General features: G+C 38.7%; 1 protein-coding gene across 1 annotated transcript in view; it reads right to left on the bottom strand.

Moving 5' to 3' along the window:
• Positions 1-556: 556 nt before the first annotated feature.
• SMCO2 (single-pass membrane protein with coiled-coil domains 2) overlaps positions 557-17450 on the bottom strand; it is a 42707-nt gene continuing 25813 nt past the window's right edge. Inside the window, exons 8-11 of the mRNA XM_058557400.1 lie at positions 8746-8802; positions 6888-6944; positions 5347-5525; positions 557-755 (exon numbers count right to left, since the gene is read on the bottom strand). Coding sequence (XP_058413383.1) covers positions 557-755; positions 5347-5525; positions 6888-6944; positions 8746-8802 — 492 coding nt within the window. The remainder of the gene's footprint in view (positions 756-5346; positions 5526-6887; positions 6945-8745; positions 8803-17450) is intronic.

Consider the following 17450-nt stretch of genomic DNA (forward strand, 5'->3'; position numbering starts at 1 on the left):
CTCGTTAATTGGAAGACAGGGGACATTGACTGAAAGACCACCTACAATAACGCTCTCTGGAACTAAGAAAGATAGTTCTTTCAAAGCAAAATTAGGATGCTGTTACCAAAAGGAGAAGTGAATATTAGGGAGCAAAACAAAGAAATGTCCACTACACCCAAATATGGCCCCAACCCAACTGAAGGAAAATTGGAAATGATGGAGAGGAATTCTGTGCTTTCTTTTCTGAGACATTAGAGGTCAAAATAGGAGAAACAACTAAGGCAGCTAATACCTGTTAGTCTAGATGTTCTCAGGGTTGGGAGAGGAGAGAGCTTTGAAATAAATGTTTTAAACAATGTGTGGAATGATCCAAGAAGTCATTGTGAGTCATAATGGTAAAGATAAACTTTTTATTTTTTTTTGGTTTTTGATCAACCCATTTCCACATAACTACAATGTCCTTTGCAAAACACCCTACAGTATTTTTTGAAAAATAAGTTAACCACCATAATACAAGAACAGCCAGAATTTTATTGGGGAGAAAGTCAGTAGGGTAATGGTAACTTCTGTATCCTCAGGAGGGTAACAAGTCTTCTACTTCCAAATTCAAAAAAGGCGCGATAATCTCCCGTAGTTCCCACATTCTGCGGCGCCCAAGCATTGTAGGGAGCACCCTTTCAAAGATAAACGTAGCGTCAAAAAATAGTGTGTAACATAAAACTCCAGTGAAGGTAAGGACATAAAACATGATGAAAATCCTCAGTGCACGTTTCCTACAAGGAAAGAAAACACCTGTGTTAAGAACATTCTGAAGAAAACCACACTGATGTGACTCTTGGCTCCCCCACCCAGGTAGCTTTATAACTTTAAGTAAGTAACTGAACTTCTCTTGACCTCAGTTGACATCTGCAAAAGAAGGAGCTTGGAGTAGATGAGCATGTAAGTCCATGCTAGGGCTGGCATTGGAATTCTAAGATTCTATAGCCATGAAACAATGAAACCTGGATATTGTGGGGCTCTTTCCTTTGAAATGCTCTTCTCCCGCTCGAGCAGATTATTGCCATGTCTACCTCACTTGTAAGGTGTATGATGCCTATTTCAGGGAAATAAAGGCACAGGCTATTAGATTTTATTCCGGACACAAAATACAATGTGACAAATGGAATTCAGCTCTCTATATTACCAGTTTTGTCCTGGCACCAGACTTGCTGTCATAAAGTAATATAAGCTTTTTCGAGTCGTTGAGGACTTCTCCTTCTGGGCTGTACCTATGATGTATTTTATTTATTTGCTTTTAAGTCCTTGCATTATTATTTTCTAAATATAAATGCAACACATGATTAGGGTAGAAGATCTGGAAAATCCAGAAAAACACAAAGAAGAAAAGAAATGTCACAGATAATCCAATTACATGGAGCTGATTACCATCTATAACACATTTCAGCAGAGAAAATCTAGAGCCCAGTTAAAGCTAGCAATGGATCTATTTTGTGACCCAACTCAGTAGATTTTATAAACTTGAGCCAAGTTTCTTGGCATTGTCCCCACTGGCTATCTCTTGGCAGTTACGAAAAATTGTTTCTACCTCACACATTCATTAAAGAGCCAATGTTCTATAAATGCTCTATTAGGAAGGGACTTTGAAGGCTGCTGAGATGTAGCAGAGATGTCCTGCCCTCAAGGAGCACTAAATCTAGATTTGTTCCTTCTTGTGAAAGAAAAATGACTCACGACCAAAACATATCTAGTAAATAAACACTATTCTTCCTAAATTCCCAAACTAGTCATCTTTGGAAATACTAAAATGGAACATTTTCAAGGAAACACATTTTAACATTAATTTTTTTACATCTTTTTTTTTTTTGTGCTGAGGAAGATTGGCCCTGAGCTAACATCCATTGCCAATCTTCTTTTTTTGCTGAGGAAAATTAGCCCTGAGCTAGCATCTCTGCCTATCTTCCTCTATTTTGTATGTGGGATGCCGCTACAGCATGGCTTGATGAGCGGTGCGTAGGTCTGCGCCTGGAATTCGAACCTGCAAACCCTGGGCTGCCAAAGTGGAGTGTGTGAACTTAACCACTACACCACCAGGCCAGCCCCAAACATTAATTTTTTAAAGAGAAAAATAATTTTTCTAAATTACAGATAATTTTGAAAACAGAGAAATGAAGAAACTATAATCCCATCTCTATAATATGGTAATCAGCTAAGTTTTTTAAAAAAATTTTCTGGCCTGTCTCCTTTTCATTCATTCTTTCTTTCTATTTTGTTTTGTTTTGTTTGTTTTTCTTTTGGTCTAGAGTGTGTCCTACAGTTTTTCTTTCCTACAGTGAACACTCTAGGTATGGTTGCATTCAGATTTATTTCTTGACAATACTGAATCATTTGATTTTTATTTACAAGTCAATATGCTATAACTCTTAAAACCTTTTTAAATTTTCTATTATTAAGCAAATAAAAGAATATGTATAATATTTATTTTAAAAGGTTTGGACATTTCTCTTTGGAAAACATCATAGCTACTCAATCAAAACAAGTTTTTTCATGATATCACCTATATAGAACCCAAAATTAGTATCATCAATAACTATATTCATTTTGAATTTATCTTCTGTGAAGAACAAAAAATTCTTTTGACTTTTGAATACTATTTGTTTAGGGCCGGCCCCGTGGCTTAGCGGTTAAGTGCACGTGCTCCGCTGCTGGCGGCCCGGGTTCGGATCCCGGGTGCGCACTGATGCACCGCTTCTCCGGCCATGCTGAGGCCGCGTCCCACATACAGCAATTAGAAGGATGTGCAGCTATGACATACAACTATCTACTGGGGCTTTGGGGGGAAAATAAATAAATAAATAAAATCTTTAAAAAAAAAAAAAGAATACTATTTGTTTATTTATTGGTCAAACCTTGCCATGCATAGAATCTTTAATCTTTCCCAAAATGTTCACATTAATACATAGGGGACCACTATAAGGAAACTGAGGGGTGCGGACAATGCCAGGAAGAGGTCACTGTCTGAAGTGACAGTGTTTCTGTTTTTATAAAAACAGAAAAATTGATACATAATGATTGAATAAGTCTTCAAGATAAACCTCCTCAAAAAGATAACGTATAAATATGCTTTGATGGAACCAGAACGTTTCCAGTCCTCTGACAAGACATTGGGCAACGTCTTAGGCAATCTTAACTAGGATGTAATGATGTGAAGAAAGATGACCAATTTAACTGAAAATTAATTAAAGTAAGTGGTAATCAAAAGGCATTCACTAAGCCAGCCCTGAGGGCCTAGTGGTTAAAGTTTGGCACTCTCTGCTTCGGTGGCTTGGGTTCGGTTTCCAGTCACGGAATCACACCAGTTATCTGTCAGTAGCCATGCTGTGGTGGTGGCTCACATAGAAGAACTAGAAGGACCTACACCTAGAATATACAACTACGTACTGGGGCTTTAGGGAGGGAAAAAAAAAAAAAGAGAGGAAGATCGGCAACAGCCGTAGCTTAGGGTGAATCTATCCCAGCAAAAAAAAAAAAAAAAAAAAGGCATTCACTTATTTACTTATTTGTCTGTTTGTTTGTTTTTGAGATATAATTTACACGCAATAACATTTACCCTTTAAAGTGTATAATTCAATGGCTTTTAGTTTATTCTTGAGGTTGCACAACCATCACCACTATCTAATTCCAGGAAATTTTCATCACCCCATAAAGAAAACCCATACCCATAAACAGTCACTCCCTATTTCCTACTACCCCCAGGCCTGGCAATCACTAATTTACTTTCTATCTATATGAATTTTCCTGTTTTGAACATTTCATATTAATGGAATCATATAATATGTGGCCTTTTGTGTCTGGCTCGTTTCACTTAGCATAATGTTTTCAGGAGTCATCCAGGTTGTAGCATGTATCAGTACTTTACTCTTTTTTGTGGCTGAATAATATTCCATTATATGGGCATACCACATTTTGTTTATTCATCAGTTGATGGATATTTGGATTGTTTCTACTTTTTGGCTATTTTGAATAATGCCGCTATGAACATTCAGGTACAGGTTTTTGTGTGGACATATACTTTAAATTCTTTTGGCTGTATAACTAGGAGTGGAATTGCTGGGTCATATGGTAACTCTATGTTTAACATTTTGAGGAACTGCCAAACTGTTTTCCAAAGTGGCTGCACCATTTTACGATCCTACCAGCAATGTATGAAGGTTCTAATTTCCCCGCATTTCTCCAATGCTTGTTATTGTTTGTCTTTTAAATTATAGTCATCTTAGTGGTGTAAAGTGGTATCTCATTGTGGTTCATTGTGATTTTGATTTGCATTTCCTTAATGACCAATGATGTTGAACATCTTTTCATGTGCTTGTTGGCCATTTGTGTATCTTCTTTGAAGAAATGTCCATTCAAGTGCTTTGCTCATTTAAAAAATTGGATTATTTGTCTTTTTGTTGTTGAGTTGTAAGACTTTTTTATATATTCTGGATACTAAATCCTTAATTTCCAGAGTTCTGAAAAAATTGATTCTGACAATTTTCTCAATTCCCTCATCGATTTGACAGAGGAAGACATTTTCTGGGGTCTTGACTTCACCATTTTCGTTGACATCCCTCCACACTTATTTATTAATTTAATATTTGTTGAGCATGATGAACATCTTTTATATGTTGTGTCCCAAAGTGATCAAGATTCCTGCCTTCAAGTAGCCCATGGAGTATTAGGAGGAGACAGACTTAAAACAATTTAGTTGCAGTAATATGCTGTGGGTTCTATGACAGAATTATGTGCAAGGCATAGTGTGCACACAAAAGAGGGAACTGAAGAATCTGCCTGGGTTGGTGGTTAGGGATAAAGGATAAGAAAAGTTTTCTTAGAGGAGGGTACTGTTCAGGGTGTAGTATATACGATGGTGTATATATACTGCAGATAGGGATCCAGAGAGTCAGACTCTGCTGCTAAGTATGTCTCCAATAATGTACAAGGGAGAGGCAAGCTGTCCAGCTAGCAAAGGCCTCCAAACTGCTTAGCAGGTATGTTCCCTTGGTAGAGTGGCTGCATCATAGCTTACAGAGACCATCCTTTAAGGTTATGGTTATGGTTATAGTTACATAGTTATATATATAGTTATCTAAAACAATAAGAAATAAATATATATCTATATCTGTATATCTAATGCAATAAATTTATATCTAAACCAATAAGAAAAATACTATGACTCTAATAAACAAACAAACTTTAAAGAACATTAATAATTTATAAAATAAGATAAAGCAAAATTTTAGCCAACCCTTGAGGAAATTCATTCTTACTATAGTCCATGCATGGGGGCCTTCATCTGGCCCCCAATGGCCCCTTTCTCTCACTTACCACCACATTGTAATGCGGGGAGGAGAGTTCTGCATTAAAGGGGGTGGTGGAGCCTGAGGAAGCAGGGGCTCCCTCTCTTCCATACCCATTTCTTCAGGACTCTGAGAGTCTGTTTTCTCTTCTTGCATTTGGTATGTCCCTAGCTTTGCATTCAGCAGAGTCATGTCCTTGGAAAAGTTCTGGAATAAAAGAGCAATGAACTATCATTTTTAAAAAATGATTCTAGGGGCGGCCCAGTGGTGTCGTGGTTAAGTTCCCACACTCCTCTTCAGCGGCCCAAGGTTCACAGGTTTGGATGCCAGGTGTGGACCTATGCACCACTTATCAAGCCGTGCTGTGGCAGGCCTCCCACATATAAAGTAGAGGAAGATGGGCACGGATGTTGGCCCATGGCCAATCTTCTTCAGCAAAAAGAGGAGAATCAGCAACAGACGTTAGCTCAGGGCTAGTCTTCCTCACCCCAAAAAATAATAAAATAAAATAAAGGAAAGGCTTTACAAAAAATGATTCTAGATGTCTATCAGTCTTATTGTCAATAATGCAGAGTGCTTTTCCTCTGGAACACCCCAGGGGCCCACATTATAAATTGCATGATATATAGTTAAATGAGTCACACGAGGAGGTCATTGGCAGGTGCATACCCTCCTAACAGAAGGAAACTTACACATTCACAGAGTAAGGTAGCACCATGGTAGAAAGTTAAATGAAACCCAGAGGCTAATCTCTAACTACTGGATTATTGATGTAGGAAGATGATTATCGTTGTACTGAATTCATCTTTTCAATTTGTTCATCTATGCAAAACAAATTTATTGAGTGGCTTATACCAGACACTATTCTAGGACACTGGTCAACAAAATAAACAAGGAATGTGCATTCTTTTGCATGCACATTATTTAACAAAATAGACAAAGAATTGCATGTGCATTTATGGAGACTGAGGGACAAGCAATAAACAACTAAACACACACATAGATACATACACATTAGATATTACAGATTAAGATACACACTAAAGAGAAAATACATAAGGTAATGAGACAGAGTAGCTGAGGTTTGGTGGTGGGACACATACTCTAGATGAGTGGGATGATAAGGCACTTCTGAGCAGGTGACAGGTTGATTCATTCATTCATTGTTTCATTCACCCATTCACATTGACCTCAATGTATAAGATTTTGGGGGAGGACTCCAGAGATGGAGTTATTTTTCTGGCTAGGGGAAATTAGGGGAGGTCTGGAAGAGGAGATGACATCTGAGCTGAGCCTTGAAGAATAGGTACTATGTAGACATAGAGGATAAGCTCCAGATGAAGGAGACTTAGAAGCAGCACAGGTGTAGGAGAGGTTGGGAGGACACCAGAACTGTGAGATGTTCTGTTGGCCCAAAGCTGAAGGCCAGGAGGGGAAAAGAAGATGATAAGTCTTAAAAGAGACCAGTATGTGGTACACTTTCAACTTTTAGGGAAAAAATTACTCCTGTATTTAGATTGAAATCATTTTATTTTATCCTTATTTGAATTTGTGTAACTGAAATCTTACCTCTATTCTTGCAATGAGTTTCTCCTTTAATTCATGAGCTTCATTACAAGCATCTGCCTGAAAAGACATCCACAATTTTAGGTAAAATAAAAATTATATTTTTCTGGTTTGTACAATGAAACCTCACTTATTTTGACACGACTCAGTTGTAAAGTGGCTTCATTGAAACTTACTTTTACTCAGCAAAATCCTTCCTCTTAGAGCAAATTCATAGTGTAATCATGATAAATTGCAGGAGGAATAACCAAAAGATTAATAAAATTATTTTCAATACTTTAGAAGTATACATTTACATAACAGCAGCTGATTATAAATCATCTTTCTCTCTATTCATTACTTTTTCTTTAAAAAACTTCCACCAGGACCCTAGTTGGAGAAACATAGTATGTTTCTGAGAAAAAAAAGAAAATTATATATATTTTAAATATTTTAAAATTTATAAGATATAAATGTAAGTCCTCATAACGTTAGTTTGAATATTCAGGCATTATGGCTTAGGAAAAGAAAAGTGTCCACGAAAAGTATATGGTTCTTCTTTTTTTCCCACGTCTCCTATAGGTTGTCAGGCAGTGATAACAGATGGTTTGTGTTGGTTTCTATCAGTTGGATCAAGACACCGCCTGAAAGCAAACCATCCCCTTCTAACACATGAATGCCAGTTGCACATATGTCAGGAGTAAATAATGCTTTTAAAGGTTTTTAATTAATCATCCCATAACAGACTTGCAGGATACTTTGAAAAGCAGAGCTATAGCAGGAAGAACAGTGCTCTGGGATTCAAGAAAGATTTGTTCTCGAGATGCCATTTCTAGAAACTGGTTCCTAAAGTACTTTCGAAAGCCAGCAAAGATATGGATTTCTGAGGCATAGTTTGTATGGCAAATATTGATTATATAGCCCAAACATCCAACAAAATAAATTTAATAAATCCAAAAATCAAATCTTTCGTTATATAGGAAGTGAAAAGGAAAAGGTAAAATGACATTTATTGGCAGAGATACTTGTTGAAGGAAAAAATGCTAAGTGAAAAAAAACAAGTTGCAAAACAATATGTATACTATAACCCATTAAAACAATAACAATGGGGACCAGCCTGGTGGTGTAGTGGTTAAGTTCGTGTGCTCCTCTTCAGCAGCCCAGGGTTCACATGTTCGGATCCCAGGTGCGGACCTACACACCACTCATCAAACCATGCTGTGGCAGAATCCCATATACAAAATAAAGGAAGATGGGCACAGATGTTAGCTCAGAGCTAATCCTCCTCAGCAAAAAGAGGAGGATTGGCAATGGATGTTAGCTCAGAACCAGTCTTCCTCACACACACACACACACACAAAATAAAGTTAAAAAAAACCAATAACAATGTAGAAAAATTTGGAAGAATATAAATATACTGAAAAGTTCATCATGTTTATCTTTGAGGGAGTGGGATTTTCATTTTTAATATGAATAGTTCTATAATGTTTTAATTATTAAAATAAGCATGTATTACTTTTGCTAGAAGAAAAAACTATATGCCTGTGTATTGTATGTATGTGTGTATGTGCGTGTGTGTATATATTTATATATCTATATACATATATATATATATATTTTTTTTTAATGAGAGAGCAAGAGCAAGATGGATTCTTTTCATCTGGAAATATCGACACGTCACTTCATCTTTCTGAGTCACACTTTTCTCTTCTGAAAATGAAAGTATAGTCTAAATGACAGTAAGTTCTCTTCCAGGTCTATCCTGGAAATTCCAAGTGTATCTTTCATCAAATTTTAGATTCCATTCACTAAATTCTCTTAATCTGAGATTTCTTTGAAGAACTGTTTTTCTTCATTAGTTATAAATACATTTTATTGTTACCTGGACAAACTCCTTAGTGATTTCTCCTAATTGCTTCTTAATTTCCATGATCTTCTCCTTTAAAACAAAAGGGTATAAAACAAAAGTAATGAATGATATGTGGACTTGAAACAAAACAAATAATGATTTTTAGGACAAAGCTCATTCATGATTAAAAAGTTTCAGATTTAATAGAAGCTATTTTTTTCTATACTGCTCTGGGTGCTGACCTTCAAAATCAACATTAAATCAAATCAATGAGATATTATTGGCCACATCCTATGTAAGTGGCCATTAAGCTAGGCATTGTGCTGGTTGGATACAACTAATAAGAGTATTTACTCTCAAACACTTACAGAGAGTGCATGGTCTATACCCTTCTTTTACCAATTTCATTCATCATCAACCCCTGAATTATGTGATTTAATTATTTAGAAAGAAGCTGTGATATGACAATCACATTTCACTTGGTGCCCTAGTTTATTTACATAGTAAATATTTTCATACAGTACTTACCAGAGATAATTATATCAAAGATAACTGAGATAGGAGTCAGTCTCAGAAAGAAAGTCTAGATGTTTGTACAGAGATTTCAGAAAGCTTTGTAAATTTCGGGGCTCAATATCAGGCAACATCCAAAGGCCACCTCAAAGTCTTTTCCTCAACTTAAGGTCTTTTAAATACATTTGTTTCTTTTTTTTTTTTTAATAACTTTATCAATTTTTCCCTCCTTCCCCTTTCATGCCTTTCTGAGTCATTCTATTTATTCATGAGAAATAAATGAGCCAATGCATGTGATATTATTTTAATTTTTTTTCCTTCTCCCCAATGCCCCTGTACTTAGCTGTATATCCCAGTTGTAAGTCCTTCTAGTTCTCTACGTGAGCCGCCACCACAGCATGGCAACTGACAGATGGGTGGTGTGGTTCTGTGACCCCGAAGCGAACCTGGGCCGCTGTGGGGCAGAACTGTAACCATTAGGCCATCAGGGCTGGCTCTATTTTAACTTTATTAACTTATTTCTCCTTTAATTTTCCCACATTTTGCTTGTTGTTCCTATGTATATTTCTAACAATCTTCACTTTTCCCTTCACCAGAGTAAACCTACAGCCATTCCTACTAACTTTTCTTCTGTAACAATTATATTTAAAGTTTCTTATCCATTTATATCACTGCACTTGTTTTTAGGCAGCCTTTCTCATTAGCCTTTAGACTTACTGAGGATGGAGCTTGTGTCAGATTTCAAAAGTCATGTTTACTGAGGTATAATTTACACACAGTAAAACTCACCTTTTATAAGTGTACAGTGCTGTGAATTTTGACAAATGCATACTGTCATTGCACCCAGAATTTCCTTGGCCCCTTTGTCAATCCTCTTTTTCCTTTCCCCACTCGACTCCAGCAACCGCTCATCTATTTTCTGTTTCATTAGTTTTACCTTTTTCAGAATGTTACATAAATGGCATCATAAAGTATGTAATCTTTTGAGTCTGGATTCTTTTACTTAGCTTTAATGCATTTGAGATTCATTCATGTTGTTGGATGAATAAGAAGTTCGTTCCTTTTTATTGCTGAGTACTAGTCCATCATGTAACATGTACCACAGTTTATCCACACACCAGTTGGTGGTATTTGTGCTGTTTCTAGTTTTTAAGTTTGTGCCTCTTGTTGTTTTTTTTTAAAGTGCAGGCAAAGCTGTATATCTCCAGTGTAGAGGATCTCCGTACATATTTGTGATGCCTTCTCCTTTCGTGTTATCCCAAACCCTTGTTGGTTTGTTTTTTAAAATCTCACTTTCATTTATCTTTGTTCTCTTCTATCTTTCTCCTCATTCTTTTGTTATTCATCCTTCCCTTCCCCTACCTCATGCTGAAATCCACATTTCTGTAATATGGCTAACTTTTGGAGGAAATTTTATAAGGCAGAATATTTCTTGGCCTTTGTCCTCTTCCCCTTTTTCATAGTTTGCAATTTCAAAGCCCAAGGATAGTGAAAAAACTCTTGACTTTTCACCTAGCACAAAATAGGATTGCAACTTCAAAATGTTGGACTAAATTACAGTGAAAAGTAATTTTTCCCTTAATGATAAACCTGTGCTGATTTATACATGGCTTTTAATATGTGACAAGTCTAAATAAACATTACCATCTTACAATAAAAGAGACATTTCTCCTTTATTACTTAAACTCTTTGAGAGTGACATCAGCATCATGGTGGAGTGAGCTTCTCCCATTGAACACTCCCCCTCTAAGACAACAAAAAGGACATTCATATTCCAACAGAAGCTATTCACACAACACAGGGACGTCTGAAGCAGCCATACACCCAAGGACAGAGGTGCTGGAATCCCCAGAGTAAGTGGAAGGAGGTAAGAGGAGCTCCCTTCCTTCCCCAAGGACTGTGACCCAGAGACTGAGACCAGGCAGCTCTCAGAGGAGGAGGAGGGGCGGCCCACCGCATGAAAACCAGCGCTCTCCAAGATCCCTCACAGCCTGTGGGGATCTCCCTACGGAGGGAGTAGAGCTGTTGCACGGGTACTTTCAACAAGCTAGCCCCTCAGGAGAGCAGGGAGCAACAGCGAGGCAAAAAACTTCTGAGATCGGGGAGGCAAAAGTAAGCGCCCCTCCCCAACCTGGCCCACCCAACTGGTGCTTCAGCACAGCAGGGCTTCAGCTCAGCCCCGTCCCCAGAGACAGCGGCCCCCAGGTGCCTGGGCCCACCAGCAGGGGCAACGTGACTATGCCCCACCCCCACAGGCCGGGGCCCCCAGGTCCCCGGGCCTGACCAGCAGCGGGGCAAGCCTGTGTCCCCACACCAGAGGCAGTGGCAGCTCAGGCCCTACCACACCACAGCCCCAGCTGCTCCAGCTGGACCAAGCCACAGGCCTAGCTTCCCCGGCTTCCCCGTGCCACGGCCCCAGCTCCTTCGGCTTGACCGCCCCCACTCCCCCTGGCTCCAGCGGCTTCAGCTTGGGCTGTGCTCAGGCTCCAGCTGACTTGGCACCAGCAACTTTGGCCCACCACACTCCAGTTCCAGCTTCTTTGGCCCAGTGCACTCCAGCTCTTCCTTCTCCGGCCCAGCGAACTCCAGTTCCAGCTTCTTTGGCCCAGCGGCACTCCAGCTCTTTCTTCTCCGGCCCAGCGAACTCCAGTTCCAGCTTCTTTGGCCCAGTGGCACTCCAGTTCCTCCTTCTTTGGCCCAGCGCACTCCAGTTCCAGCTTCTTTGGCCCAGCACACTCCAGTTCCAGCTTCTTTGGCCCAGTGTGCTCCAGTTCCAGCTTCTTCGGCCCGGCACACTCCAGTTCCAGCTTCTTTGGCCCAGTGGTGCTCCAGCTCTTCCTTCTTTGGCCCAGCACACTCCAGTTCCAGCTTCTTTGACCCAGCGCACTCCAGTTCCAGCTTCTTCGGCCCAGCGGCACTCCAGCTGGTGTTTCTTTGGCCCAGCAGCACTTCAGCTGCAGCTGCTTCAACCCACCGCACCTGAGCCCCAGCTGCTTAGGCCTAGCTGTGCTCCAGTCTCAGCTGTTCCCACGCTCCAGCTCCAGCTGTTCCTACGCTTCCCCCACAGAAGCCTCCACTCAGCCACACCTCAGATCAGCCAGGGGCCAACTAGAGTGCCCGTGGATTGAGGCAGACCAGAATACACAGCCCTTGACCCCCACCCAGCTGCAGCAAGAGGAAACTGCGACCATATATTTTCACTGAGGAAAAGTAAGCCAACACTGACAGGCACCATACAAAAATATATTAAATCTCCAGACCAAAAGGAAAATGACAAGCACCCAGAAGTCAACCTGGAAAGCACAGAAATGTATAACCTTAATGACAGATAATTCAAAATAGCCATCATAAAAAAGCTTAATGAAATACAAGAAAACACAGACAGACAATGCAATGAAATCAGGAGTTTCTTCACAAAAGATATTGAAACTATAGAAAAAACCAATCAGAAATCTTAGAGATGAAAAACAGAATAGAGGAGGGGCCGGCCCAGTGGCGCAAGCGGTTAAGTGCGTGTGCTCCTCTGCGGCGGCCCGGGGTTCGCTGGTTCAGATCCCGGGAGTGCACCAACGCACCGCTTGTTAGGCTATGCTGTGGTGGCATCCCATATAAAGTGGAGGAAGATGGGCACGGATGTTAGCCCAGGGCCTGTCTTCCTCAGAAAAAAAGAGGAGGATTGGCATCGAATGTTAGCACAGGGCTGGTCTTCCTCACACACACAAAAAAACAAAACAATAGAGGCGATAAAGACAAATCCGGAAGCCTTAAGCATCAGAGCTGACAACACAGAGGAAAGAATTATAAATATTGAGGACAGTAATGCAGAAATGCTCCAGATGGAGGAGGAGAGAGAACTAAGTCTAAAAAGAAATGAAGAAACTCTCCGAGAAATATCCGACTCAATTAGGAAATCCAACATAAGGATTATAGATATTCCAGAGGGACAAGAGAGAGAAAAAGGAGCAGAGAATTTGTTCAAAGAAATAATATCTGAGAACTTCCCAAACCTGGGGAAGGAGCTGGAAATACCAGTGAATGAAATAAATAGATCTGCTCAATATAACAACACGAAAATACCCTCTCCAAGGCATATAGTAGTAAAGCTGGCAAAAGTCAATGACAAAGAAAAAATATTAAGGGCAGCTAGACAAAAAAAAAATAATAACATACAAAGGATTTCCTATCAGGCTGCCAGCCAATTTCTCGACAGAAAATTTACAGGCTAGGAGAGAGTGGAATGATATATTCAAAATTATGAAGGACAAGATCTTTCAGCCAAGAATACTCTATCCAGCAAAAATATCCTTCAGATATGATGGAGAAATAATAACTATCCCAGATAAACAAAAGCTAAGGGAGTTCATTGCCACAAGCCCCCACTACAAGAAGTGCTCAAGAAGGCCCTCATGCTTGAGGAAAAAAAGAGAAAGGGGATTCAAAGTTTTGAACAAGGAGGAAAATAGCTCGAAAAAAACGGAAACATTGCAGTCCTTTATCAAAATAGATTAGCAAACACTTAATTATAAAACCAAAGATCAAGGGAAGGTAAGCACCGAGCATAAATATAACCTCATCATGTTAAACACAAATTCACAACAAAAGAAGAAATAAGATGTGACAACAATTGCTTAGAAGGGGAAGAGGAAAGAGATCGAATCGACTTAGGCTAAGGGAATAAGAGGTCATCAAAACATGGGCTATCACATCCACAAGATTTTTTATACAAACCTCATGGTAACCACTAACCAAATAATCAGAACAGAATCACACACGATAAAGAAAGAGAAAACTAAGAGAACCCCCATACAGAACTACCAAACTATATGTTTGGTAGTCCAAAATACATTGGATGAGAAACAAAAGAAATGCAAAAGAACCAGTAAAAGAGAGATAAAATAACAACAACAAGCCCCCATATATCAATAATTACCCTAAATGTAGATGGACTGAACTCTCCAATCAAAAGACACAGAGTGGTGGGATGGATTAAAAAACAAACCCAACAATATGCTGCCTCCAGGAAATACATCTCAGCTCTAAAGACAAACACAGGCTCAGAGTGAAAGGATGGAAGACAATACTCCAAGCTGATGGCAAACAAAAGAAAACAGGTGTTGCTATACTTATATCAGACAAAGTTGACTTCAAGATAAAACAGATAATGAGAGACAAGGAGGGGCATTATATAATGATAAAAGGGCCACTCCACCAAGAAGACATATCACTTTTAAACATATATGCACCCAATATAGGAGCACCAAGGTACATAAAGCAACCATTAACAAACCTAAAAGGAGATATTAACAACAACACAATAATAGTAGGGGATCTTAACACCCCACTCTCATCAATGGACAGATCATCCAGACAGAAAATAAGTAAGGAAATAATGGACCTAAACAAAAAACTAGATGAGATGGACTTAATAGACATAGACAGAGCACTCCATCCAAACACAGCAGATTACACATTCTTCTCAAGCATGCATGGAACATTCTCAGGAATAGACCATATGTTGGGAAACAAGGCATACCTATATAAATTTGGGAAGATTGAAATCATAACAAGCATCTTTTCAGACCATAATGCCATGAAGTTAGAAATCAACTACAAGGAAAAAACCAGGAAAGTGACAAAGCTGTAGAGACTCAACAAGATGCTACTAAACAACTAACGGATCATTGAGGAAATTAAAGGAGAAGTCAAAGCATATCTGGCGACAAATGACAATGAAAATACACCATACCAATGCATACGGGATGCAGCAAAAGCAGTCCTGAGAGGGAAACTCATAGCAATACAGGCCTGCCTTAACAAACAATAAAAAGCCCAAATAGGCAACCTCAAACTAGGCCTAACAGAAGTAGAAAAAGAAGAACAAACAAAGCCTAAAGTCAGCAGAAGGAGGGAAATAATAAAAATCAGAGCAGAAATAAATGAAATTGAAGTTAAAAAAACAGTAGAAAGGATCAATGAAACAAAGAGCTGGTTCTTTGAGAAGATAAACAAAATCGACAAACCCTTAGCCAGACTCACGAAGGAAAAAAGAGAGAAGGCTCAAATAAATAAAATTAGAAATGAAAAAGGAGAAATTACAACAGATACCACAGAAATACAAAAGATTATAAGAGAATACTATGAGAAACTATATGCCAACAAATTGGACAATCTAGAAGAAACGGATAAATTCCTAGACTCATACAGCCTCCCAAAACTGAATCAAGAAGAAATAGAGAACCTGAATAGACCAATCACAAGTAAAGAGATTGAAACAGTAATCAAAAACCTCCGAAAAAATAAAAGTCCAGGACCAGATGACTTCTCCGGAGAATTTTACCAAACATTCAAAGAAGACTTAATACCTATCCGTCTGAAACTATTCCAAAAAATAGAAGAAGATAGAACACTTCCCAATGCATTCTACGAGGCCAATATCACCCTGATACCAAAGCCAGGCAAAGACAATACTAAGAGGGAAAATTACAGACCAATATCCCTGATGAACATAGATGCAAAATCCTCAGCAAAATATTGGCAAACCGAATACAGTAATACATTAAAAAGATCATACACCGTGATCAAGTGGGATTTATACCAGGGACACAGGGACAGTTCAACATCCACAAATCAATCAATGTGATACACCACATTAACAAAATGAGGAATAAAAACCATACGATCATCTCAATAGATGCAGAGAATGCTTTTGACAAGATCCAACATCCATTTATGATAAAAACTCTCAATAAAATGGGTATAGAAGGAAAGTACCTTAGCATAATAAAGGCCATATATGACAAACCCAAAGCCAACATCATACTCAATGGGGAAAAACTGAAAGCCATCCCTCTGAAAACAGGGACAAGACAAGGGTGCCCACTCTCGTCACTGTTATTCAACACAGTACTGGAGGTTCTGGCCAGAGCAATTAGGCAAGAAAAAGGAATAAAAGGAATCCAAATAGGCAATGAAGAAGTGAAACTCTCGCTGCAGATTACATGATCTTATATATAGAAAACCCTAAAGAATCCATTGGAAAACTATTAGAAATAATCAACCACTACAGCCAAGTAGCAGGGTACAAAATAAGCTTATAGAAATTAGTTGCATTTTTATATACCAGCAATGAACTAACAGAAAGAGAACTCAAGAAGACAATCCCATTTACAATTGCAACAAAAAGAATAAGATATCTAGGAGTAAATTTAACCAAGGAAGTGAAAGACCTATACAATGAAAACTATAAGACATTATTGAGTGAGATCAATGATGACATAAAGAAATGGAAAAATATTCCATGTACTTGGATTGGAAGAATAAACATAGTTAAAATGTCCATACTACCTAAAGCAATCTACAGGTTCAATGCAATCCCAATCAGAATCCCAAGAACATTCTTCACGGAAATAGAACAAAGAATACTAGCATTCATATGGGGCAACAAAAGACCCCATATAGCTAAAGCAATCCTGAAAAAGAAGAACAAGACTGGAGGTGTCACAATCCCTGACTTCAAAACATACTACAAAGCGATAGTAATTAAAATAGCATGATACTGGTACAAAAACAGACACACAGATCAATGGAACAAAATTGAAAGTCCAGAAATAAAACCTCATATCTACGGGCAGCTAATCTTTGACAAAGGAGCTAAGGACATACACTGGAGAAAGGAAAGTCTCTTCAATAAATCTTGCTGGGACAACTGGACAGCCACTTGCAAAAGAATGAAAGTAGACCATCTTCTTTTGCCATTCACAAAAATTAACTCAAAATGGATCAAAGACCTGAAGCTGAGACCTGAAACTATAAAACTCCTGGAGGAAAATAGTACACTACTCAGCAGCAGCCATAAAGGGATCTTTTGAATTCCATGTCTACTCAGACAAGGGAAACAAAAGAAAAAATAAACAAGTGGGACTTCATCAGATTAAAGAGCTTCTACAAGGCAAGTGAAACCAGGATCAAAATGAATAGGGAACCCGCCAGCTGGGAAAAAATATTTGCAAACCATATATCTGACAAGCGATTAATCTCCATAATATATAAAGAACTCACACAACTGAATAACAAAAAAATCAAACAACCCAATCAAAAAAATGGGCAGAGAAAATGAACAGACACTTCTCCAAAGAAGATATACAGATGGCCAATAGGCACATGAAAAGATGCTCAGCATCACTAATCATCAGGGAAATGCAAATGAAAACCACACTAAGATATCA

Source organism: Diceros bicornis, chromosome 17 (assembly GCF_020826845.1).
Source record: "Diceros bicornis minor isolate mBicDic1 chromosome 17, mDicBic1.mat.cur, whole genome shotgun sequence".
In the NCBI taxonomy this organism is placed as follows: Eukaryota; Metazoa; Chordata; class Mammalia; order Perissodactyla; family Rhinocerotidae; genus Diceros; species Diceros bicornis.